Source organism: Polyodon spathula, chromosome 53, assembly GCF_017654505.1.
Source record: "Polyodon spathula isolate WHYD16114869_AA chromosome 53, ASM1765450v1, whole genome shotgun sequence".
Lineage (NCBI taxonomy): Eukaryota > Metazoa > Chordata > Actinopteri > Acipenseriformes > Polyodontidae > Polyodon > Polyodon spathula.
In genome coordinates this window covers 1,420,569-1,445,568 of record NC_054586.1, presented here as the reverse complement: position 1 = coordinate 1,445,568, position 25,000 = coordinate 1,420,569, and the positions used below count along the sequence as shown (strand labels likewise).

At 42.4% G+C, this 25,000-nt stretch overlaps 1 protein-coding gene across 1 annotated transcript in view; it reads left to right on the top strand.

Moving 5' to 3' along the window:
- The first annotated feature begins 1,203 nt into the window (after positions 1–1,203).
- LOC121307123 (integrin alpha-7-like) overlaps positions 1,204–25,000 on the top strand; it is a 48,295-nt gene continuing 24,498 nt past the window's right edge. Inside the window, exons 1-8 of the mRNA XM_041239250.1 lie at positions 1,204–1,223; positions 1,818–1,945; positions 6,901–6,980; positions 11,485–11,740; positions 14,165–14,296; positions 15,330–15,437; positions 21,871–22,078; positions 23,817–24,130. Coding sequence (XP_041095184.1) covers positions 1,204–1,223; positions 1,818–1,945; positions 6,901–6,980; positions 11,485–11,740; positions 14,165–14,296; positions 15,330–15,437; positions 21,871–22,078; positions 23,817–24,130 — 1,246 coding nt within the window. The remainder of the gene's footprint in view (positions 1,224–1,817; positions 1,946–6,900; positions 6,981–11,484; positions 11,741–14,164; positions 14,297–15,329; positions 15,438–21,870; positions 22,079–23,816; positions 24,131–25,000) is intronic.

Genomic DNA, 25,000 nt, shown 5'->3' with positions numbered 1-25,000 from the left:
TGAAATACCAGCACAGGCTACAATGAGGGCTGCTTCTGTCTCATGAGAGAGGAATCCACTCTGGCACCCACACACCAGACTTAAAGGGATACCTTCTATAATCTACATGCTCATAATACCCCATTCCTTACCTGCTCAATATCCATCTCAGTGTGTTGTGTGGCAAAGTGGTTACCTGTGTGCATATGAAGGAAATGCAGCAGTGATTAATAAACAGACAGACCACGATAATCCAGCTGCAATGTTGTTTAATGGTTTTAAATCCAATGGCCTGATGGCAAAACAACAGTAAATAATAACAATGGTAATGAAGCAATGCAGAGGTGTGTATTGTTTATTTGTAATCTGCGGGTTTGCCTTGAAATAATAACAGTCCCGTCCACAGTGCCTGCGCTAGTGCTTGAGGTGAATACAGTTTTTTAGTGTTAACCACAATGCTGTGTTGTTGATCTGGGTTTAGTGCTGGCCTTTGGCGACAGCTCCGGATCGTGATAGCCTTCTAAATAACAGCAAACAGTATTTAATAACGACAAAACAAACACTCACAATTATCACAGCACAGTTCTCCTTTTAGTTACCAGTTTTAACCATTCACAAAGGAACAGGTCACATCACTACCTCCCCTTAAATACCATCAACCATGACCCCTTGGTTAACGAGCTCATCCACTCTTTCAGTCCGCGTGTGCCACGCCTTTTCCCATCTGGGTCATTGATTTAGTGTACCGTAGCGCTGTCCTCTTTCTAGGTGGCCAACGTCCGCCTAACCCTGGGAATGAACTGTCAAGCCATCAAGTCCAGGGCACTCTGTTCCCTTTACACAGCGCCCTCGCAGGTCGGGAGGGAGATCCAACACCAAGAATCATTCGATCTCTGTCACAGTTCTCTATCGTTCTCCATTTCTGATTAGACCATTATTCACCATTACAGCAGAAATGTCATTTTTCAACTGCTGTGTGTTTCTTACAGCTACATTTCTGAAGTGAGATGGTTTAAAAATAGGCAAATAAAAGTGTTTTTAGTACCTGGTTTGTAGTTTCGGATGCATCTGGTTTATTTCTATCAGCCCACACCATCATTCTTTATTTAGATACTTACTTTACCCGCACTGCCAAAATACCATGATTCGTCACACAAATGAATCTTGTGCTTTCTATGTATGTTGACACATCATTGAGGTAGCGCACTGCACAGGGTGTAAAAGATGTTCTGCAGATACACCACGTATAGATATTCCATTCAGATCACACGCCCTCCTGCAACAATGCTGCTTTTCTGTTCCCACAATACACCCCTTGGTTGGAGGAGGGAGTGTGAACTGGATACGCTGCAAAGTTTAGAAGGGGAATGCCCCAAATAAAATTGAAATGGGTAATTCTATCAGGAATATGCTAAAAATAAGGGCTGCTGCTATATGGACAGCAGGGGACAGAGCAAAGCTAAAGTCATGTGTTTGTGGGAAACACTGCAGGGGGTCGGTAAATTTTTAACCCCTGACATGCATATGTCACCTGTTTTTATTCTCTTTTACATTGCAAGCGTTGTTCTGCTTGAATAGTTGGTTCACATGGCTTCATATTCCTCTAGTTTGTGTTTCTAAGTGTGCCTGGCTACCTCCAATCATATTCCCAGTTTGTTGTGTTCAGCTTTGTTGTTTGGTACAGGGCAGAGCAGGTGTAGCACACTGGTTATTAATTAACTCCTTCTTGTTCACAAGGAGGGTAAAACCAGTTTGATGATTATTTGAATATTTGCGAATGTTCACTGTTTCACAATTATAAAAACTTTAAGAGCTTCATATGTTTTTTGTTCCTTCAGGATCCTGGTGGGGGCTCCGCAAGCCCGGGGTCTGCCTTCTCAGGGAGCCAATCACACAGGAGCATTGTACCAGTGTCCAATCACAGGGGAGGAATGGGACTGTGAGCGAGTAGACATTGACGAAGATGGTAAGGTGCTGGGCTGGGCTGGGCTCATATACTAATGGACAGTGAATCATTCCATCCACAAGGGCAATCGGACTCATTGCACAGTTAGCATCAGCTGCACCTATAAAGGGCCCTGCAAAGCGTCCAACGAAGAGCAACCAAACTATTTTTTAGAAACATGTCTTGTTATGTTTTGAAATGATATCTTGTCTTGTTAATATGTGTTGCATGAAAAGAGAGAGCTACTCCAGAAAATACATTACAGTCTGTTCATCACAGTCAGCATCCAGGCAATGATGGGAGTCAATTAAAAAGGCTAAGTAAATGTTTGGTTATATAGTAAAAAGTATCAAGGGACATTATGATGGGGTTGTTTAATGCCCTGGTGAGATCAGTTATGCCACTTATTTCCATCTGAATCATGAACCTAGTCTATAAAACTCAATGCCATCTCATTCCAATATCGACCTGCGGCTGCAGCTGATCACCTGTATGTAACGTATAACTTTTTTTTGTTAAATTGTTAGAAATACATTCCTTCAAAATATTGTCTTTGACAATATAATATGTTCACAGTGTTTAGTCTTTTGTTTCTGCAGTCAGAGATTTAAAACCTGCCTCTTATTGTAGGTCCTTTGCATTGAACGCTCATTATGTAACTTCCACTGTCAGAGAGGAGAGATCGAGTTCTGTCAGCCTGCAACCCTAACCGGGGCTGATAGAGTCTCAACTGAAACAGTTCTTATGGAAATCAACAAGTCTGATTTCAACTTGCTTTCAAGTCAATCCCAGCGGCAGATTGAAATGTCTCTTTCGAATGTACGCAGGTAACCTGTTCGCCTCGGCAGTCTTCTTGTTTTGTTGCTCAAGGCATGCAACTCTTCAAGCTGCATCAGGTTGCCTAGGCAACGCGACGCAGCGTGCACCTCACTTCCTGGTGGCCGTGCACTGGAAAACGTAGGCAAGGCGTGCAACTGTAGCATTGAATCCTCGTGACTGAGCGGCGTGCAAACGCCTGGCGTCAAAATCGAAATGAAAAACTTTGTGAAAAGATTGTTGACTAATCCGTTTAGTGCAAGAGACAAAAAAAACAGAAATTCTATAAAACTGAAGGCCAAAATTGCAAGCAGTAAGTACTTACAGAGAAGCAGGAAAAAAGTTTCATCATATTTCAGCGAAGCAGTGTACAACTGTGAATGGATCTGTGGTATTTAGTTTATTGAATTGCTATTAGTTGACTACATTATAAGAACATATTTTTATGTGTCATCTAAAAGTTGTTGCATGCCTTGTAAAAAGTCACCATATGCCTCCGAGTGTACCACAATACATTTGAACAGTAATTTGCTTTTAATTTGGTTATTCTATGCATTTACATTAGTTTACTGTGGTCTGCCACATTTTTACATGCTTTACCATACTTCTCTGGTCTTTACAATGCTTTCACTGTGTTTTAGTAGGCTTTCCAATGCTTTTACAATGGGGAATTTTTATATTAGTAAGGCTACTGATTTTTCATTATAGGGAATATCAAATTCCAATTTCAAAAATGACCAATTCTCTTTTTTTTTACCACACACTTATTAATGTATTGATAATTAAACATGGCATTTGAACATAAATATAACGTTGATAGTTAAAATAAGTAAATTAATAAATATTACCACAATGCTTTTTTTTGTTTTTATTAAATTTCCAATCAGACTCTTGTTGCTGTAATAATAAGTAAAGCACCTGAAGACACTTCAAAACGTTCGGTTACTTACCGTAACCCTGTTCCCTGAAAGAGAAGACGGCCACCAAAACATTACTTATGCCTTCCTATTGGTAGGTATTGACTGAGCTCTTTATATCAGAGCTGCCGATAGGCCCCTTCCCAGGCTGACGTCCTCGGTCCTGCCTACCGAGGGATTAAACAGCCAGCCCAGCCATGTTCTCTGTTTGCATCGAACCCGTGCGGGTGACTGATGCGACCTCGCGGGTGGTAGTCATCTTCTCTTTCAGGGAACCATGGTTATGGTAAGTAACCTAACGTACCCTTTCAATTCAAAGCATCCTTGGGTGAAGTGAGGCAGGCATCCTTGGGCGAAGCGAGGCAGGGAGTCAGGACAAGCTGGGGTGTGGGTGTTGGCCTTCTTCTCTGCCACTGCGGCAGGATGTTTCTTCTCCGTGCTTCCCTCAGCAGCCTATGCAAGGGCTGCTGAGGACCGCCTGCATCTGTTCCTGGTCCTTCTGGTGAAGGGAGAGGCAGCTCCTGCTCCTCTCCCCCTGATGGAGGGGGAGGCAGAGGCAGCTCCAGCTCCTCTCCTCGTGATGGTGGGGGAAGTGATACCAGCAGGCATTCATCCTCTGCTGGTGGAACGGGACCCAGCACGCATTCACCCTCTGCTGGCGGAGGTGGCGGAGGCAGAGCCAGCTCCTGCTGCTCTGCTCCTGGCGGTAGAGGTGGCAGAGTCCGAGGCAGCTCCTGCTGCTCTGCTCTTGCCGATGGAGGTGGGAGAGGCGTGTAGTCTCCTGGCAGCTGAAGTGGGAGCGGCGTGTAGTCTACCCTTATTACAGGGGACTGGTGCGGCTCTCCCTCACTTGCAGGGAACTCGTGCAGCTCTCCCTCACTAGCAGGGGAAGGCGATGGAGGCAGAGGAAGCACCTGCTCCTCTCCTCCAGGTGGTGACGGTAGTGGAAGTGATACCAGCAGGCACTCACCCTCTGCTTGTGGAGATGGGAACAGCTCCCTCTCAGCTCCCCGCGGTCCCCCCATCTGAGCGCTGGACTCTCGTGGTCCCCCCATCTGGGCGCTGGACTCTTGCGGTACCCCCGTCTGGGCGCTGGAGACCCTGCTACCTGGGCTGCTGTTCTATTTATAGCTGCCTCCGGGGAGTTTGGGGTGTGTTCCCTCTCGTACGCCTCCCATCGCTCCCTGTCCATCAGCCACAGGACCCGGATGGCTATGGGCATGGACTGTGCCTCCAGCCCAGTATTGTCCTGGATCCAGTCCGTCAGCCTGACGGCATCTTCTGACATTTTTTTTTTTGTTTGTTTTTGTTTTTTTTTTAAAACAAGAAATTGCGGTTCCTGCTCTGGTCTGTGTCTAGGGGGCGCTGGTAGTCCCGGTTTTGACACCACGTGGGGTGGGTGGCGTCAGACCAGAGCCAGGAAATAAACAACAAAAGAGGTGGAGTTTGGTGGAGCTGAGCGAATGGTCTCGCTCAGCATTTAATGAATGAACAGACAGACAGAAAATAAACAGTTGCAACAAACAAAAACAGGACACGGCACTCGTCAAACAAAACGGACTATACAGACAAAACATGGTGAGCAGATATTTAACTACTTATTACTTTTACAATTACCTCCGTCTCCAACCCCGTTCTCCACTCACCGAACACAACCCCGAGTGAGTGAAAACATGCAGCTTTTATGCAGCTGTACCAAGACTTGACTGCTAATCAATCATTCAATTGGAGTCGCGGTACAACTGCATGTGAATTAATAAAGTGCAATTCCCCGTACTCGCATATTATTACATTTTTCCTGCACGTGAAGTGCTGTGCAATCCTCATGCCTAAATACAAATATACATTTTAAACACTCGTGTTACACAGACCTGTTTATATCCTGTGTACCAGTGACTATACACCAACATTAAAACACAACACATAACATAAAATACACACAGGGGCGGGCACTTTGCCACACCGCATAACAAGAGTCGCGGTGCGAGCATGCAACCCCAAGGGCAGGGTGTTGTGCACACGGTGCTCGGTGCACACAGTACTCGGTGCGCATGGTGCTCGATGGCACGGTGTGTAGTGCTTCGGTGCACACAGCGCCTTCAGTGCTCGCTACACTAGGTGCACACAATTTTATTGCTCAGTACTGCCAACCACACCTGAGACGACAGATATTTTGCGCAAATGAAGAACATCCGGGACATTAAATGACAGTCACGGCAGTGTTTGTGACGTCAGGCAGAAAAAACAGTTGCTGTTTACATATTCTTTTATGTTTTTGTTGGCACAACCACTGTGCAGTTTCAACGTGTGCAATTTATTACATTTAACCAATATCAGTTTGTAAAATGGCAATACTTATTACATTGTACGGCCCACAAGGGCATGCTTTGTACAAATAATAAACTCCCGTTCTTTGGCAGTTAAGCTGTCTTGTGGAGTTGATATTTAAAGTACCTCTGTTCGCAGTTACATGCAGCATTTTGAATTGTTTACGACGCACTGCGTTTATAAAGTACAGTAGACTCCCGTTAATCCATGTTTCAATAATCTGTGTTTCAATAATCTGTGCAGATTAATACAGTACATTATCAAAGTGTATTAGTGTGGAAATGGGTATTGACACGCTTTATCGGTCAAAAACCAATGTATCTGTGGGGAAGCGGACGATCATAATTCAATTGAATTGAGTACAGTATAGCGCAAGCCAATGGACAGCACTGTATTGTAGGAACTGAAACCAGTGACAAGCGAGCAGAAAGCCTCTTAAGACTCTTTAAGTCTGGCAGTCTCAATATGAAGAGGAGTCACGACAATTAAAGACTCAGAACAAGATCAGTGACTTTTTAAAACCAGCTCTCTGCCTCTGAACGAGCTGATTATGTACAGTATATATTTTGACCGTTGTTGGGATACATTATTGCATTTTTCGAGTTTTCAATTAATAGTTAAGGGATTTTCCAAATAGTAAACTCAATTGTTCACTCATTTGGGCTCAAGTCGTTCCCAGTCTGCATGGATTAACAGAGGTCTACTGTACTGAATTCTAATGGCCCTTGGAGTCCATTATAAGTGGATCAACCTGTACACTGATTTCATATGTTTTGCATCGGGAGCCCTAGGTATATGCCATGCCAAGCCATTAATTGGGATAATGAATGGTCTGGTTCTCACTGCTGGTCCTGCATTGTTGAGCTGCATGGTCTCCACTCGTTTAAAACTTTTCCTCTGTTCTTATTTCTCCAGTGGACTTGGAAAGAGAAAGCAAAGAGAACCAATGGCTTGGAGTGACTGTGAAGAGTCAGGGGGTCGGCGGCAAGGTTGTGGTGAGTTTGTGAACAGGAGAAAGAAATGAACCGCGAGGGTCCGGAGCAGCACCAAATACTCACCTAGTCCAATAGAAAAGAGACAGCGACCTGTAAGAGACAATTAAAGAGACCAAAAATATTCTTATAACGTTGTGACTTCAAATCACTACAGGAAACTAAGAATGAGGGCATCACTCTTATTTTCCCTACAAAAGCAGAAATCACTGTCAGCAAATTCGCTAGGGTCTACAGGAAACTGTTTAAACCTTCAAACCACATCTAAATGAAAAGAAACAATGAAATTACATCACATTACGATTGTCAATTGTTTTTTTTTTATTTATTCATAAACAATTAAATCGCATCTTTTTTTTTTTTTATTTCTGCATGAAATGAAAAATAATCTTATGACAAGCGAGGCACCGGCAATATTTACACACCTTTCTTTGCAACAGCAGCCTGAGAAACCACAAGAGACTCCAATTCCTTCAAGAGATTAACGTGGTTTATGCAGTTTACTCAAGTCACAGTGTAACCAAGTACTCACTGCACTGTGCCACGCAAACCTGTCTAGCTCTGACACGTGATCTCCGTTTATCATTTTAAAATACTGTATCCCAATTAAACAAAGTGACGTCCCAATTAAACGACATAAATAGCATTGGGAAGACCCGTCTCTCGGTGTTGTATCCCATTTATTTATTTATTGAATTTATATAGTGCTTTTTATACAACAGTATTTCAAAGCACTGTACAGTACATAGCAGAAAAAAAGAACAAACCACAATACATTCATATGGCATGTCACTCATATACTGCCACAATCAGACCATTTAAATAACAGATTTAAATAACAGTGTACACAATAATAATACAAAAGCAGCATTTTAAAGTCACATTAAAACCCACTAAGATAAGAAAGCCATTTTTTAAAAGTGTGTTTTTAATCTTGACTTAAAGTGTAACTGTCCCAGCTTAGCATTCCATAATTGAGGAGCGCTACAATGATAAGCCCTCCCTCCTCCGATGTTGCTGCTGTTGACCCCAGGAATTACCAGCAGCCCCGCATCCTGTGATCTCAGAGTGCGGTTTGGAAGATACGGGGTCAGTAACTCCTGTATCTTGTAATCTTGCTCATTTGGTTGTTAGTAGCTTATTGATCCCAGAATCTCATCAAGCAGCTTCTTGAAGGATGCCAGGGTGTCAGCTTCAACAACATTACTGGGGAGCTGGTTCCAGACCCTCACGATTCTCTGTGTAAAAAAGTGTCTCCTATTTACAGGGAGCCGTTGTGAAGAGGCCAAAACAGGAGCAGTATGTTCACTGTTCCTGGTTTTAGTCAGAATTCTAGCAGTGGTATTCTGAACAAGCTGCAAGCGGGATTCCACACGTTTTGGGACACCAAAAAAAAGTGCATTACAATAATCAATTCCAGATAAAACAAAGGCATGCATTAGCCTCTCAGCATCAGATACAGAAATAATTGGTCTCAGTTTGGCTATATTTCTCAAATAGTAAAAAGATACTTTAGTCCCTAACATGAGTCTCAAATGACAGATCAGGATCAAAGACGACCCCCAGATTTCTAGTTGAAGTTTTGATGAGAGACTGCAAGGGTCAGGCTCATGTAATCCCACATTTCCTTTCAGTTGGTTCTGTGAGCCCACTAGCATAACCTCTGTTTCATCTGAATTCACATTAAAAATTCTGCGACACCCAATGCTTGCTGTCTGTAAGGCAAGTAGTTAATAACAGAGGCAGAAGAAATGACTGGCTTTAGGGACAAATAGAGCTGGGTATCATCAACATAGCAATAGAGACAAACTGAAACCTATCAAAGATAAGATCTGAACCAGGATAGGACAGACAGTCCTACTGTGCTTTCAAGATGGTTCAATAGGATGGAATGGTCTACAGTATCAAAGGCAGCACTTACACCTGGAATAATTAAAACTGATGGAAAGCCAGTCAGAGTTTATTAACAGATCATTCACAACTCTAGCAAGGGCTGTCTCAATGCTATGTGTAGCATGAAAACCAGACTGAAACTTCTCAAATATACCATTAAGAGTTAGACATTTTTGTAATTGAATTGCAAAAACTCCCTCTAGAACCTTATTTAATAATAGTAGATTGGAGAGTGGCCTCTAGTTATTGAGGACTTTAGGGTCTAAATTGTGTTTCTTAAGCACAGGCTTTACCACAGCGATCTTAAGAGCTGGACTATGCCAGAGGAAAATGAACCATTTATAATTTGTAAAATATGGTCCTATTAGAACTAGCATTGGCAGTTCCTGTAAGGTAATCAATGAAAAAGCCCCCATAGTATCCTTAATAGGTGTAGTTGGTAAAATTCTGCTGGAGTCCTCCTTAATAGAAGGGGTCTGTGGAATCTGACTTCTAATGTCTTGTATTTTATTTTTAAGGAAATGTAAGAAGTCATTGCAGCTGTGAGAGGAGCCAATGTCAAGGCTAGGATTATTAGGGGAAGGATCAATTAATGTATCTAGGGTAGCACAAATAAATCTATGATTATGTTAATTTGTTTCAATTAAATTCGAATAATATGATGATCTAACCAATGCCAGAGCCTTCCTATATTTGACCAGGTGGCTCTTCCATGCGGTGTAATGAATGTGCAGTTAGATTCCCGCCATCTCCATTCTAGTATTTGTATCATTGAACCATGGTGAGCTATTTTAATTAGACACTCTCTGAGTTTTGATTGGTGCTACAGTATCTAAGATACCAGTCAAGGTGGTGTTGTAGGTATTAACCAGCTCATCTACTGATGAGGACTCAGAGAGTGGCAATGAGCTCAGTACATCAGAAAGCTTAACAGCAGTTGAAGAATTAATTACCCAGGATTTAAATGTACAGTCCACAATCTTTATAGATACTGGCAAATTCACATCAAAAAATGGCAAGATGATCAGAAATAGTAAGATCTAGGATTATAGCATTCTTAACAGCTAAACCACGAGGAATTACCAGATCTAAAGTATGGCCATGATTAAGCACAGGACCTTTTAAGCAGTAATCCTGATTATCAGTATCCTGATTAGGTGGCACCTACTGTATTACATATTTAGTATTTAAAGAACAGAACAGAAAAACCTCTTATGTTTAAGAAAACGTAACAATCGCCAATAACCACTGTAACAGAATCTCATCATGCGGCTTATTGAAGGATCCCAGGGTGTCAGCTTCAACAACATTACTGGGGAGTTGGTTCCAGACTTCCACACTTCTCTGTGTTAAAAAAGTACCTTCTGTTTTCTGCTCTGAATGCCCCTTTATGTAATCTCCATTTGTGACCCCTGGTCCTTGTTTCTTTTTTCAGGTCGAAAAAGTCCCTTGGGTCAACATTGCCAATACCTTTTAGAATTCTGAATGCTTGAATCAGATTGCAGTGTTGTCATCTTTGTGCAAGACTGAATAGATTCCATTCCTTTAGGTTGTCTGCATATGACATGTCTTTTAAACCCAGAATAATTCTGGTTGCTCTTCTTTGCACTCTTTCTAGAGCAGCAATATCCTTTTTGTAGTGAGGTGACCAGAACTGAACACACTATTCCAGCTGAGGTCTTACTAATGCAATTGATGCTCATACATGATTTATAATAGATCAGAGATTGCCAAACCATGCATGCGGCTCTCAGGCAGTTCAAGTGCAGCTCCTGGTAAAATGCCGGGTGACGCACACTGCGGCTTGGATGAACTGAAGAAAGAATAATAAACAAAAGCAAAAATAAGACCGAGAAAAACTAAAAATAAATTGTTTTTGCTCTCTGTATTAATTCATGTTTATTATTCTTCCTTCTCTCTCTTCTGTTTATTTCAGCCTGCATGTTCACTGCACGTTACGTCACTTGATGACCTTTGACACCACGCGCTTGCACACGTGTATTTCGGATCACCTGGCGTGAAAGGCTGATGTGTGATTGAGTCAATCGGATCATTTTGAATTAAGTGCTAGTTTTTTTTTTTGTGGAGACAATGGCATTGAGTAAACTCTCCGCCAGTAACACATGAAAGTATGAGGCTTGAACAGAATGGGAAAAAGAGTTTGCTTTCACTGAAAACAGAGCAGTCATGAAAACCGAGCATTCAGATCTTCAAGGGAAGAGCTGGTCAAAATGTGATGTTTTTGGTAAAATCAGGGCAGTTATATTTCATAATCACTGAATATATTTGATTTAAGGTATGTAATACATACAGTATAAACCAGAAATACAGTCAGTGCCACTCTGTCGGGACCACTCGGGAAATGTAAAAATATCCCGAAGCGGCTGTCCCAAAATTAAACGTGAGGCATTTGAGATGACCTGAGTCACACTTATATTTATAATTTACATCATGTGCAAGAGAGAAGTATTTTTACTTTTTTAAATTTCTAAATGAAAAGAAAATAAATCACATTATGAATGCATGTTTATATGTGGCTCGTAGGGTCAGGAAGTTAGGCCACTCCTGTAATAGACCCATCTTTTTAAATTGTGATTCTGTTCCTCACTGGCAGGCATGTGCTCACCTGTACGAGCTCCGGCAACGTTTCCGACAGCCCTCAGAGACGCGCGACCCGATTGGCCGATGCTACGTGCTGAGCGAGGACCTGACGGTGCGTGACGACCTCGACGGAGGCGAGTGGAAGTTCTGCGAGGGCAGGCCGCAGGGACACGAGCAGTTTGGCTTCTGCCAGCAGGGCATGGCTGCCAGCTTCACCCCCGACAACAGCTATATCCTCTTTGGAGCCCCTGGTACCTACCACTGGAAAGGTGAGCCCAGAACAGAACTGTCTGCAGGGGTCTGGAACCGCACATAGAGTTCCATAGACAGTGTCCCTGTCTTCCAAGAATAACTTCACATAGTCTTGTTTCGTAACTGGGCTCACAATCTCTCTCACAGGCATGGTATGTGTGAGGTATAAATAAGGGTTGAATTTTATGAGTTTATTTTTAGAGGTGCCCAAAATAATATACAGCAGAACCGTATCTGATTCAATTCATCCCAGTGGTCCATCATTATACTGCATTGCAGTTTCTTTATTATTGTTGGGGCATTATAAATTAAACTGGCGATTCTTGTCCGACCCTTGTCCGACTCGGAAAGTGGAAGAAATCCTGCAGAGTGCACATGGTGTGGCGTCTAAAGATTGGGAGTGGGCCTTGTGAGATAGGAGGCTGTGTGTGTGTGCGCGTGGGCGTGGGCAGGTGTGGGTGTGTATGTGTTGCTGTGGGGAATAATGAGCTGGCAGGGAGGGGGTTACATTTATCCCTCTCAAAACACGTGGGAATATGGCTGGAGACGTGAATTACCACAGCTGGATAAATAGGGTGAGCCTGGGTTTTAGAGAGGAATGATTCAGGTTGATGCTGGTTGGAGGTGAAGGTGTTTTCATGTTCCGTGCTGTCCCGTCTCGTTTCGTGTCCTGTCCAGTGTTTTGTTATTTGATTATTTGTTATTAAACGTGCTCCTTTGCACTTTGAAACTGCAACTTCTGTGTCTGAGTCTCCCTTCCTGGTCTCACAGCCTGGCCAGTGACGCTGTCCTATCACAGAGGGCTCTTTTTATTTTAGTTCTTTTGCACATACAGTAGGTGGGTAGTGACGAATGGATCTTTTTCTATTTCAAAGGACAAGATAGGGGGTAGATGAGTAGTCACTGTGTTAAGTCACCAGGTAAGAGGCTAGGGGGTTCTGCGTAGTCCTGTTGTTTTTAGACATGTTTTTTTGTCTGCTGCAAACCAGCTTTTATTGAAAAGACAGTTTTTGTGTTTTATCCTGAGCCCTGGTAATGCTCCTTCACATTGTGGCACGCATTACTGACAATTCTTTAATGCTGACAAGTCCTTTGCTTTGTTATTTATATTTATTTTTGTTTATTTATTTGAATGGTTACCATGTGAAAAAAAACTATTTATTTTAGTAGTTTTTTGGTATACAATAGAGAGAGCACTTACTGCAAAATATGAGGAAAATAAAGGGTTTATTAACAAAGTATGGTACTGCATATATACTGTACAAAGAACATGACTGCAAAACGAAGCCCTGGAATACAGTATCCCAAACATCGTTCATGCACGGGCCAAAGTAATTTGTTTTGCACTGTAAGCGCGTGTTGACTCAAGAGATGACAGCATGTAAAAAAAGTGAAACTGAATAGTATCTTCAAGTGAATCCATTCTGTCCTGTTAAGATCTGAATTTACTGTTTTAGACCCATAATAAAATGCGCATTGATCAGTTTCCGTCAGTAGCGTTCAGTGGATAGCAGCGCGTGTGAATGACACAAACCAGAGGTCCCTCAGCTCGCGGGGGGATTGCAGCTCAGATCCGATTCTGCTGTATCGATGACCTTTTAGAGAAAATCATTTTTGCAGATTGAAAAATCATGAAGCCCTTAATTGTTTAACAGGCTTTGCTACCAACTGTGATAACTTCAATGTCTGATCATCTGCATTAAGCACCACCAGAGGGAGTGTGTGGAAATCTGAGTGCAAGATGCACGCGTTCATCTGTAACTGGCCCGCTGGATCTGTGAAATCTACCTTGGGAGCTCATGTTCTACCTTGTTCTAGCGAATCAGAAGTGTAATAGTCTTGAGTCTGCTCAAAACAAATACTTCCCTCTAAAGGGTCAGTGATTTCTTACAGTATTTTGTGCACCCCCTAAAATAACCCATTTAAACCTCAAAGACTTGACCGCTTGGCTTAAGAGACATGGACATTGTTCTTTAATGGGTAGACATATTATTTAGTGCTTTTTATTAGTTTGTTCAGTACTGGTCTAATATTGCTTACAGCCCCACCGCTGGTGAGGTGCGGAATTGAACATCTCCTTGTGTAAAGCACTGAGTGAGTGGGGCCTAGGCGTTTAGGCTGTGCTGTGCAGGACCTCACTGTAACATACTGCTGCATGTCTGACAATGTCTAATGAGTGTCTGTGTGAGAGCGGATTGCCAGATATATGGAAAAATGTAAGCTTGGCATAAAGATGGACAAATGCATGGACAGACATGTGTTGTTTGAGAATGCTGTGTGTGTGTGTCAGTATGTTTGAGAATGCTATGTGTGTGTGTGTCTCTGTTTGCGTGTGTTTGTGTGTGTGTGTGTGTATATTTGTGTGTGTGTGTGTGTGTGTGTGTGTGTGCGTGTGTGCGTGTGTGTTGTTTGCTTGTTCTCTTGACCTCACTCTGTTCCAGGAGAGCTGCGTCTTCAGCTCGTGAATCTGACGGGGCTGGACCTTGGTGTCTTTGACGATGGACCCTATGAGGTAGCAGATGAGAAGCTTCAGGATTCAAGACTGATCCCTTTACAGTACAACAGCTACTTGGGTAAGCCCCCCCTCCCACGCCCACACCAGCCACGGGCACTAGGGGCAGGGGGGGCAAGGGAGAGGGAGCGCTGCTCAGAATTGTCCCATGGATCCAATTACAAGGTTTAAGACACAAGTATGCAAAACTACAGACAATAGCATTAATCACTGCACAGTTATTTGGAGAATACACAGTGTTCAAGCTAATTAGTGGTAGGACATGGGTTTTAAAAAGCTTACGCAAGTTTTTGCGCCATTATCACTCAAGAAGTGAAACAGGGGGAGGCTGCTGGTAGAATAATTCACTGAGGTATCCTTCAGGTTTTTTGGTTTCCAGTTCTTGTTTTGTCTTTGTTTTCTTCCCATCCCTGAAAATTGAGGATGTGATTAAAAACAAAAACAAGAATTGAAAACATCTTTATTCTACCTTTTTAAGTGGTTGTAGCTCACAAAATACTTCCACAGCCTTTTGAAAGAAACATGATCTTTTTATTTTAAAACATATCTGGTACCACAAAGTAAATGGAAGTCCTCAGTTTGCTTCCCTTGACTTCCAGGAAATTTGTTACACTTGCACTTCCAAGGTCTTTGCAGTATCTTCTGGGTCAGTAAATATGGGAAGCAGCTGATTGGGTAATAACAAGAAAGAAGGTTTGAAGGGGTGGGGACAATTTCACACAATGTCAATCATAGATTTATTTAACCATATCACCTGATACCTTGTTTTAAAATAACAATACATGTTTACTGGAACACGTGCACAACAGGGACAATCTGTGGAAAGCTACCATCACTAAAACAGCCTACCTCTAATCCCCAGAGAAGTGATATTAAACTTAAAGTAAGAACCCCGTTTTATGTAGTTTTGTGTTCTTGCAGATACCTCAAACCCACCATGAAATGGGACAGTTCTTGGCATCGCGAGGCACTGAAGGGTGGTCCGAGTACCCCACCCTTCTTATCCCCTAATGAAATGAACCCCGGGGCCAGGTCTTTCTTACCCCCTCTCTCTCTCTCCCTCTCTCACACCCTGTATGCCTGTGTGGGCTCAGGGCTCTTATTCATGGCCAGCCCTGTGGAGGATGCACTCGTTTACAGAACCCTGGACCCATCTGATCGCGGCTCAAGCTTTGAGGATGTAGCCCAGAATAGCTACTTAGGTTTGTTGGAGGTTATTAGTCAGTCCCCCAGACCCCCCTACCCCCTCCTCTGCTCCTTTGTCGCTGCGTCTGTCTAAAGTAGATGTTCTGAAACCTCCACAAAAGCAGGGTTTTGTTCTAACCAGGACCTACAATATAGCTCCAGTTGTTCTATTGTAGTTTGATATTGTCCCCATTAACTGAGAATTAGTTCCAGAACCCTCTGCTGTGTTCACAGGAAACTAATTTACCGTTTCTGTTTCCCAGGTTGTGCATATCACAATTTGTTTTTTAAATATTCCCGATTAGTTGAGATTTTGTTTCTTCTTCACACATCATAGGGAATTCCTTATTTTGAATGTGTATTTTGGGAGCTGAAAAGCAGCGTTGTTGAAGGAAGGAGCCTGATCCGGATATAATGCTGTATTTTTTGCTCCTGAGTAAATGTTCAGATTGTATGATTAAAAATGTCCAAAGAGTCGGCAATATGTTAAAAATCTAACGTTGCGATACAGACAACACGGGACACAACAAGGGTAGCAGTGTGTTCCTTACAAACTGCAGGGTGCCCTGAAGCACTTTAAAAGATAAGTCAATGCTTCCTATGCAGGGCGTCTCTATGGTTATAAGAGATCTTGTGAGAAATGATTAGGTTTATAATAAGAAACACCCAAAACACAACATATTAAAAAAATCACAAAACAGAAGACTGTACTCAGGAACTACGATTCAACACAAACACGTTATCTTCACAGACTGACCTCTCTACACAAGACATGATGTCACTGTGACAAATCCTAAACACAAACACGTTATCTTCACAGACTGACCTCTCTACACAAGACATGATGTCACTGTGACAAATCCTAAACAGTGATTTCTGATTCTCATGGTAGATGTATAGGGGTCAGTTTTTCAATGCAGGCACATTTCCAATGTCATGCATTTAGTAAGGAGTGGGCAAGTTGTCTGCAAGTTGAACACAGTGGAAAATACAGGCCACAATGTTTCAAATTAGCAAGTTAATGGCATTGTGATTAACAGACCTGGAAGGATAAAGTTCTAGTTGTATAACATTTCTATTAATTGTACAATAGTGGACAGTGCCTCCTAGTGAGACACGATAGCAGAGATGGTGATTCCTGGAGGTGTCCCATCCAAGCACAGACTGGGCCCTGCTCAGCGGATGCTAATGATCCTGGTCCTGGTTGAAACAGATTGACTGTGGAGTGGAGTGGAGAATCCCTGGAGTAGCCCGTGAGCTGCTGTTGTGTTGGTGTCTTCTTCGTGGTGTATTTGTTGGTGGAGGGGTGCATTTCAGTGTTTCTTGGTGTTCATTAAAAAAAAAAACAGGGTTTGAAAAACATAGCTGTACTGTGCAACCTGTTTTATTGCTTCAGTTGTTTCATGCTAAAGGCCTTAATTTCAGTATCTCATTGAACATATAGAAAATAATAATTGAACACATGTGATTTTGGTAATTGCAAGCAATATTGATTAGTTTGATTATTTGATTTTGAAGAACAGTGATTATTATAAGGATACAAGCTCTATATTATTCAAACAGAGACACCTTGAGATACAGGTTTTGGAGTCCTTTAGTTCTTCCCCCGGCTTGTTTATCAAACAAACACCAACCTAGCAGGTTTTGAAGATGTAGCTAAGCATCGTAGCACAGAGAGACCCGCTTCCTACAGGAATTAGACCCGCTCCTCTTCACAGAGAGACCCGCTTCCTACAGGGATTAGACCCGCTCCTCTTCACAGAGAGACCCGCTCCTCTTCACAGAGAGACCCGCTCCTCTTCACAGAGAGACCCGCTTCCTACAGGGATTAGACCCGCTCCTCTTCACAGAGAGACCCGCTTCCTACAGGGATTAGACCCGTTGCTCTTCTCAATCCATGAAATTTAAGGCTGCTTTTCACCTCCATGCATCACCACTTACTGTGCCATCAATGAAAGTATGTGTAAATACAGAAATCTTTAATGGTCGTTTATTGAATGGATTGCTCTCTGCTTGTATATACATCACTGCAATGCTTCTGGTCAACTCCCTGAGGTCCCTTGAGGGCTCTAAATCTTAAGAAAAGTTTTCTGGAGATTTTTTTTTCTTTTAACTATGCACAGGAAGAGTCATTATCTAAGAAAAAAACCCAAACATTTCTGAATTGTTTGTCCTTCAAGGACTCCCAGAAGCACCTCGTGTGTGGGCTGCATTCCTTCAATGGGAAGAGGGCACGAGCCGTTCTCAGCACTCTGTACTGTGTGTACCCCTTTCATATAGGAGCGTGAGAGAGCTACGCGCTAATGCCAATACATGGAAATATTTTGACAGCTATGGCTATTTTAATGTAACCTGTAATATTCGCTCTTTGCAATATAACTTTTTTCTAGATGTTACAAAGAATAAAATGATGATAGAAAATAAAAGAAAATGTAGTGCATGTGGGCTAACTGAAAAAAAATAATAATTTATGACTTCAGTAAGTTTGTGTTCATACAGGCTGGTTCATAATTCGCACAGCGTTGTGGGAGCATTGCAAAAACCTGAAGGGCACATGAAGGATGATTTGCAAAGGAAAATGACAGAGACTCTGTGATGCCCCGTTAGGCCACCAGAGAGCTGATCAGTAACGTCAACATGAGTAGAATTGAAAAATGATTTTTTTCAGCAGCATTTAAGTTTCAAAGTGACTTGCACGTACTTCAAAGCAAACAAACCAAGTCCAGTGTAAAATAACTTAAAAAAAAAAAAAATGATAACACCCTACAAAAGGTGACAATTTCAATATGCCACATTGGCTTGCTAGTTCTTTACTAGCTAAAAATGAATGCTACATTTGCAAACATTTTATCCTGATCTCAGTGATGTAGAAAAAATCAGGTCTGGAAAAAAAGTGGTCTTTATAGTGAGGTAAAGTCAAAGTTTGACTGTACTTTGTTGTTCACAAGCAACACTGGGTGTAACACCCTGCCCCCCTGGAGAGGCTCTATCTGTCTGTCATGCTTCAGTACTGTAGTGTGTGTCTGTGCTCACCCCCCCACCCCCCCACCCCCACCCTCACCCATCAGCATGTTGGGTGCCTGCATGTTGCATGTGATGAAAGCAATTAACAATGAACATTTAACAGTGATCATTATTTTTCACAGCTGGATGAGGAGAAGCACAAACCACCTTGCGCCATACACAGTCACACGCATTCATGTTTACACACTTAGAGGAGCACTGGCAACTCCAATACAATGATTAGTTCATGTGTATTATGAGGCAGTGTGTCACAAGCATTGGGTCAGCCTGACTTATCACAGAAACGATGACCACAGAACACAGCTGCAAATTAAGTGGAGACTTAGGACAGAGGGAAGGAAACATGAGAACATAAGAAAGTTTACAAATGAGAGGAGGCCATTCGTCCTATCTTATCAAGCAGCATCTCATTAAGCAGCTTCTTGAAGGATCCCAGGGTGTCAGCTTCAACAACATTATTGGGGAGTTGGTTCCAGATTCCCACGATTCTCTGTAAAAAAAATGTGTCTCCTATTTTCTGTTCTGAATGCCCCTTTATCTAATCTCCACTTGTGACCCTTGGTCCTTGTTTCTTCAACACTTCTTCACAGAGTGGTGAGGGTATGGAATGGGTTACCTAGTCATGTTGTTGAAGGAGACTCTTCTTCACAGAGAGAGTGGTGAGGGGATGGAATGGGTTACCTAGTCATGTTGCTGAAGGAGACTCTTCTTCACACAGAGAGTGGTGAGGGGATGGAATGGGTTACCTAGTCATGTTGTTGAAGGAGACTCTTCTTCACACAGAGAGTGGTGAGGGGATGGAATGGGTTACCTAGTCATGTTGTTGAAGGAGACTCTTCTTCACACAGAGAGTGGTGAAGGGATGCAGTGGGTTACCTAGTCATGATGACAATGCTGAATGTCCAATTCTGGTCACCGCAGTAGCAAAGGGACATTGTGGCCCTGGACAGAGTTCAATGAAGAGTAACCAGACTAACCCCAATGACTGAAGGAATGAGGAAGGAATGGAATGTATTTACTAGAACAACAAAGAATTTGATTAATGTCTTTAAAATTGTAAAGGAGTTAACAAAGTTAAGCAATACTTTAAACTCAGCACAGTAACCAAGACCTGAGGACAAAGCAGGAAATTAAGTACAGACCTGGGGCAGAGTGAAGGAGACACTTCTTAACACAGAGAGTAGTGAGTGGATGGAATCACTGGGATCCTTTAAGACTCAATTTGAAAAAGTTTTGAGATTAATCAACTACAAGGAACCAGATGAGCTCTGCTGGCTCAATGGCCGCCTCTTGTTTGTAAATGTTTTCATGTTCATGTAGTCCTCCAGTTACTTTTACTTGGTCACAAGAAAGATCAAGCAAACGTTTAATTTTGCTGGTGACGAGTAGCACCTCTCACATGCACATTTCTCAGGTATTCAAGGCTTCTATCACCCTGGTCAACGCCTTGCTGACTTCATTTCTAACAATTGCTTCACTACGTCACCAGCCACGACACACTCCAGGGCAGAGGATATTACACTCTTGCTAAAATAAAATAAAACAAAGCAAACGTTCTTTAGTTGTATTGTAAAAAAAAAAAAAAAAAAAAAAAATGCTGATTTTATTGATGCAAGTTTTCACTATAGCAAGCATCAAAGCAATGAGTAGTAAATGAACAGCGCAGGTAGGTTACAAATTCTATAGGAATGTCTTTGACATGGCTACATGTCAGAGAACCAGATCTTCAACAGAAGGGGCCAGTGAAAAAAAGTGGGAACCGCATTTTTAAACCTTGGAGAGAACTTTACTTGAATGTGATTTCAGAGGCTAGTGTGTAGAGATGATCTTTTACTTTCCATGTGAAAAATATAAATCTTACCCAGTTTGCATTTCCATTATCTTTCTTAAATGTGCAGTTTTGAAAGAAATATGCAAAAATGTCATGCAAAAGCCAAATAAAACAGCTTAAATTTAAAGATGCCAAATGACTCAACATTCTGAATAGAACCTGGAAGCAAGTTACAAAGTGAATGAGCTTGAGAACAAAATAAATTGTCAGTTGAGCTCATGGAAATACCAAGACAGTAATTGGCAGATGTCAGCGCCAAAGTCAGTCAGGCCAGTTTGTAAGGAATAAGTTATACAAGTAAGCAGGACCAAAACCTTGGATCACATGCAAGTGAAAAGCCAATGTAGTGACCTTAAAACTGGGGATATATAACAAGTAGAGTAATTTGTAAAGAATTATTTTTGTTGCAGCATTTTCAAGTAGTTCTGCAACATTTAGTGAGGAATCTGAGAAGCCAATAAACATGGAACTATGGTAATCAACCCTAGAGGTAACAAAAGCATGCAGTCACTGTCAGCAGGGAGTTCAGTCTAGCATGCAGTCACTGTCAGCAGGGAGATCAGTCTAGCATGCAATCACTGTCAGCAGGGAGTTCAGTCTAGCATGCAGTCACTGTCAGCAGGGAGTTCAGTCTAGCATGCAGTCACTGTCAGCAGGGAGTTCAGTCTAGCATGCAGTCACTGTCAGCAGGGAGTTCAGTCTAGCATGCAGTCACTGTCAGCAGGGAGTTCAGTCTAGCATGCAGTCACTGTCAGCAGGGAGTTCAGTCTAGCATGCAGTCACTGTCAGCAGGGAGTTCAGTCTAGCATGCAGTCACTGTCAGCAGGGAGTTCAGTCTAGCATGCAGTCACTGTCAGCAGGGAGTTCAGTCTAGCATGCAGTCACTGTCAGCAGGGAGATCAGTCTAGCATGCAGTCACTGTCAGCAGGGAGTTCAGTCTAGCATGCAATCACTGTCAGCAGGGATTTCAGTCTAGCATGCAGTCACTGTCAGCAGGGAGTTCAGTCTAGCATGCAGTTACTGTCAGCAGGGAGTTCAGTCTAGCATGCAGTCACTGTCAGCAGGGAGATCAGTCTAGCATGCAGTCACTGTCAGCAGGGAGATCAGTCTAGCATGCAGTCACTGTCAGCAGGGAGTTCAGTCTAGCATGCAGTCACTGTCAGCAGGGAGTTCAGTCTAGCATGCAATCACTGTCAGCAGGGAGTTCAGTCTAGCATGCAGTCACTGTCAGCAGGGAGATCAGTCTAGCATACACTCCGGTGCTAGAAAAAAATCTCAGTAATTAAACGCATCCTCATAAATCAAAGTAGGATCAAGATTGAAATACTTAAATAAATAAAATCAATAAGAATGTACTACACCCCGATTGATAAATTCTAAATGGTCTCTTAATGGTCTTGTTAAGAGGAGTGGGTGCGTGCTAATTACCACAAATGGGACATCAAGCTTGCAGATGTGTGAGTGCCTAGTTAAGTAGGCATGAGTGGAAAAGATAGGAAAATGAAGAAATAGTCAGAAGTAATGATAACATGAAGACATGGAAATGAGAAAATGCAGTGCTACTCTGTGTTCTGATTTTACTGCCCCCTTGGCAGGTTTCTCAGTGGACTCTGCTCTTGGCATTACCAGCCCCCAGGAGCTCAGCTTCGTGGCTGGTGCCCCCCGTGCAAACCACAGGGGGGCAGTATTGCTGCTGAAGAAAGACAATGTGTACCGCCTGGTGCCTGAACACATCCTGTGGGGGAGTGAAGTGGCCTCTTCATTCGGCTACTCTGTAGCTGTTGCCGACCTAAACAATGATGGGTAAGTACTCGGCATGATGGAGGTCCTGCAAGCACAGCGCAGAAACCAGGACCAGGGGACTGTGAGCCCTTACAGGGCACAGTGAGAAATTAAGTAGAGAAAGACCGAGGACAGAGGGAAGGAGACACGTCTTCACATAGAGAGTGGTGACCCAGCCGTGTTGTTAATGCCAAATCATTCATCACTGGCTGTTAAAAGACAAGAAACAGTATTTTATTAAGTTTATTTTAAAATTTAAAATTTCACCACTATTGAGTGTTTACACATTTAAAAAGACTTCTAGTCTAAATGTTTGTCATTGAACTCATTAAGTTTCTTGTAGTACTTCTAGATGTTTAATCATTGGGATCATTGATCAAAGTTTTGAGATCAATCAGCAACTAAAAACAGGACAAGCATTTATGGGCCGAATGGCTTTGTCTTGTTTGTCCATGAACTCTTTGAAATATACATCTAATCGAATAGCACATATTTTGTGATGAGTTTGGAATTAGATAAAGTAAATACACCAGTATGACCTTGAGGTACCTTTGTTGTGTCCCCAAAAGTGAGAAATTTACAAATGAGAGGAGGCCATTCGGCTCATCTGAGTTAATCCGGATCCCAGTGCCTGATTGATCTCAAAATTGTGTTGAGCCTCAAAGAATCCCAGTGATTCTGCCTCAACATGACTAGGTAACCCATTCCATCCCCTCACCACTCTCTGTGTGAAGAAGAGTCTCCTTCAACAACATGACTAGGTAACCCATTCCATCCCCTCACCACTCTTTGTGTGAAGAAGAGTCTCCTTCAACAACATGACTAGGTAACCCATTCCATCCCCTCACCACTCTCTGTGTGAAGAAGAGTCTCCTTCAACAACATGACTAGGTAACCCATTCCATCCCCTCACCACTCTCTGTGTGAAGAAGAGTCTCCTTCAACAACATGACTAGGTAACCCATTCCATCCCCTCACCACTCTCTGTGTGAAGAAGAGTCTCCTTCAACAGCATGACTAGGTAACCCATTCCATCCCCTCACCACTCTTTGTGTGAAGAAGAGTCTCCTTCAACAACATGACTAGGTAACCCATTCCATCCCCTCACCACTCTCTGTGTGAAGAAGAGTCTCCTTCAGCAACATGACTAGGTAACCCATTCCATCCCCTCACCACTCTTTGTGTGAAGAAGAGTCTCCTTCAACAACATGACTAGGTAACCCATTCCATCCCCTCACCACTCTGTGTGTGAAGAAGTGTCTCCTTCCCTCTGTACTAAGTCTTTCTCTACTTAATTAATAGCTGTGCCTTCCAAAGTATTGGATAGGGTTAACTCCTTAAACTCCTTTTAAGATTTGAAAGACCTCAATCATGCCCCCGCTAATTCCTCTTTGTTCTTGTTAAATAGATTCGGTTCTTTCAGCCTGTCAGCTTAAAATCTACAGCAGGCTCTACGTCGTTTCTTATCAGTCAGTTTTTTTTTTCATTTTTCCGTTTTGATATGCAGATTTTGCCGGTTGGTTTTGTTCTGTGACAGTCAGTGAAACCGATTAACTACAGGAGCTTTTACTACTTTACAGATATTTTCTTACAAAAAGATAACAAGGCTGTGAATTGTAAACTGATTTATTAAACGTGTATCACTACTAATAACAATTGCCTTTCCTCTTTCTCCTTTTTCCCACTTCATCTCTTCTCTATCTCCCCCCCACTGTTTCTCCCCTCACCATCCTACTCTCACCCCATCCCCATCTCTCAGTTGGACTGACCTGGTTGTGGGAGCACCAAATGTCTTTGACCGGAAGGCAGAGATCGGAGGAGCCGTGTATGTCTATATAAACCCCTCTGGCCTCTGGAAGCATGCCAGTCCTCTGAGACTCAATGGTTCCTACGACTCTATGTTTGGACTGACTGTAACAAGTGTGGGAGACCTCAACCAAGATGGCTTTGCAGGTCAGTATCTGTATGTCTGTAGATCCTTCCATCCAAGTGGAAAGGCTCACCATCAGGATATAGTTGTTACTGCCTTTAGTTCAATAGTAAGGCTTTCATCTTTGAACCGTGAGGTTAGTGGTCCAGCTCTTGCCTCTCCATTCAATTAAATGGGCTGCCAAGCCATTACAATGGGAAAGCATCCTGACCCCTGTGGTTGAAACAGGTAATGTAATGTCTGTGCTCCTTGCATTATAGCTAGGGCTTCTAGTTTTCAGGTTTTATATTTGGTCACGTGATGTCCCTTTAAACATATTCTGAGCCGATTTGCGTTCTTAATCAAACACTAATTCCCAAAGGAAGCTTTATCTTTTTACCCTCCTATCTTGACTGAGTTAAAAAACGACGTGCCTTGATCTCACCAGATTCTATTTGAACCTGCATTTCATTCTGGCTCTAATCGCCAAATTCAGCTTATTAATTTCCACTGCATTAGTTTCTAATAGCACGTCGCTAATTTAAACAATCTGGTATTCAGTTAAGGCTTAACAACTGTTAATTAAGGTTTAAAGAGAGGGAGAGAGAGATGGAGGATTTGGCCGCATTCATTGCTTGAATTTGGCATTTGAAAGAGGCAATTAGCCGAACAGCTTGAACGTTCATTGATCCTCTGTCCTCCTTATCATAAGTGAGTTGCAGCTTTGAACCTGGACATTTCTTAAATTGGGCAAAAGAAGTGGATAAAAAAAATGAAGTAAAAAAAAAATAAGCGTATGTGTACCAGACAATAATGCTTGAGGAACTAACTTTACAGAGTCTGTCCCGCCTCTGAGATGAGGCTAAAAGCCGTATAACTGTGCATGCAGACCAGCCGGCTCTTTTGTACAGCGGTAAAGACGCTTGCGGTGTGTGTGGTCATCGGTTCGCAGCCAGCCTTAACTCTGTTACTTATGCATAATGTATATTGTCAAGTTTATGAGCAGGAATGATACAGATATATTGAATTCCTCT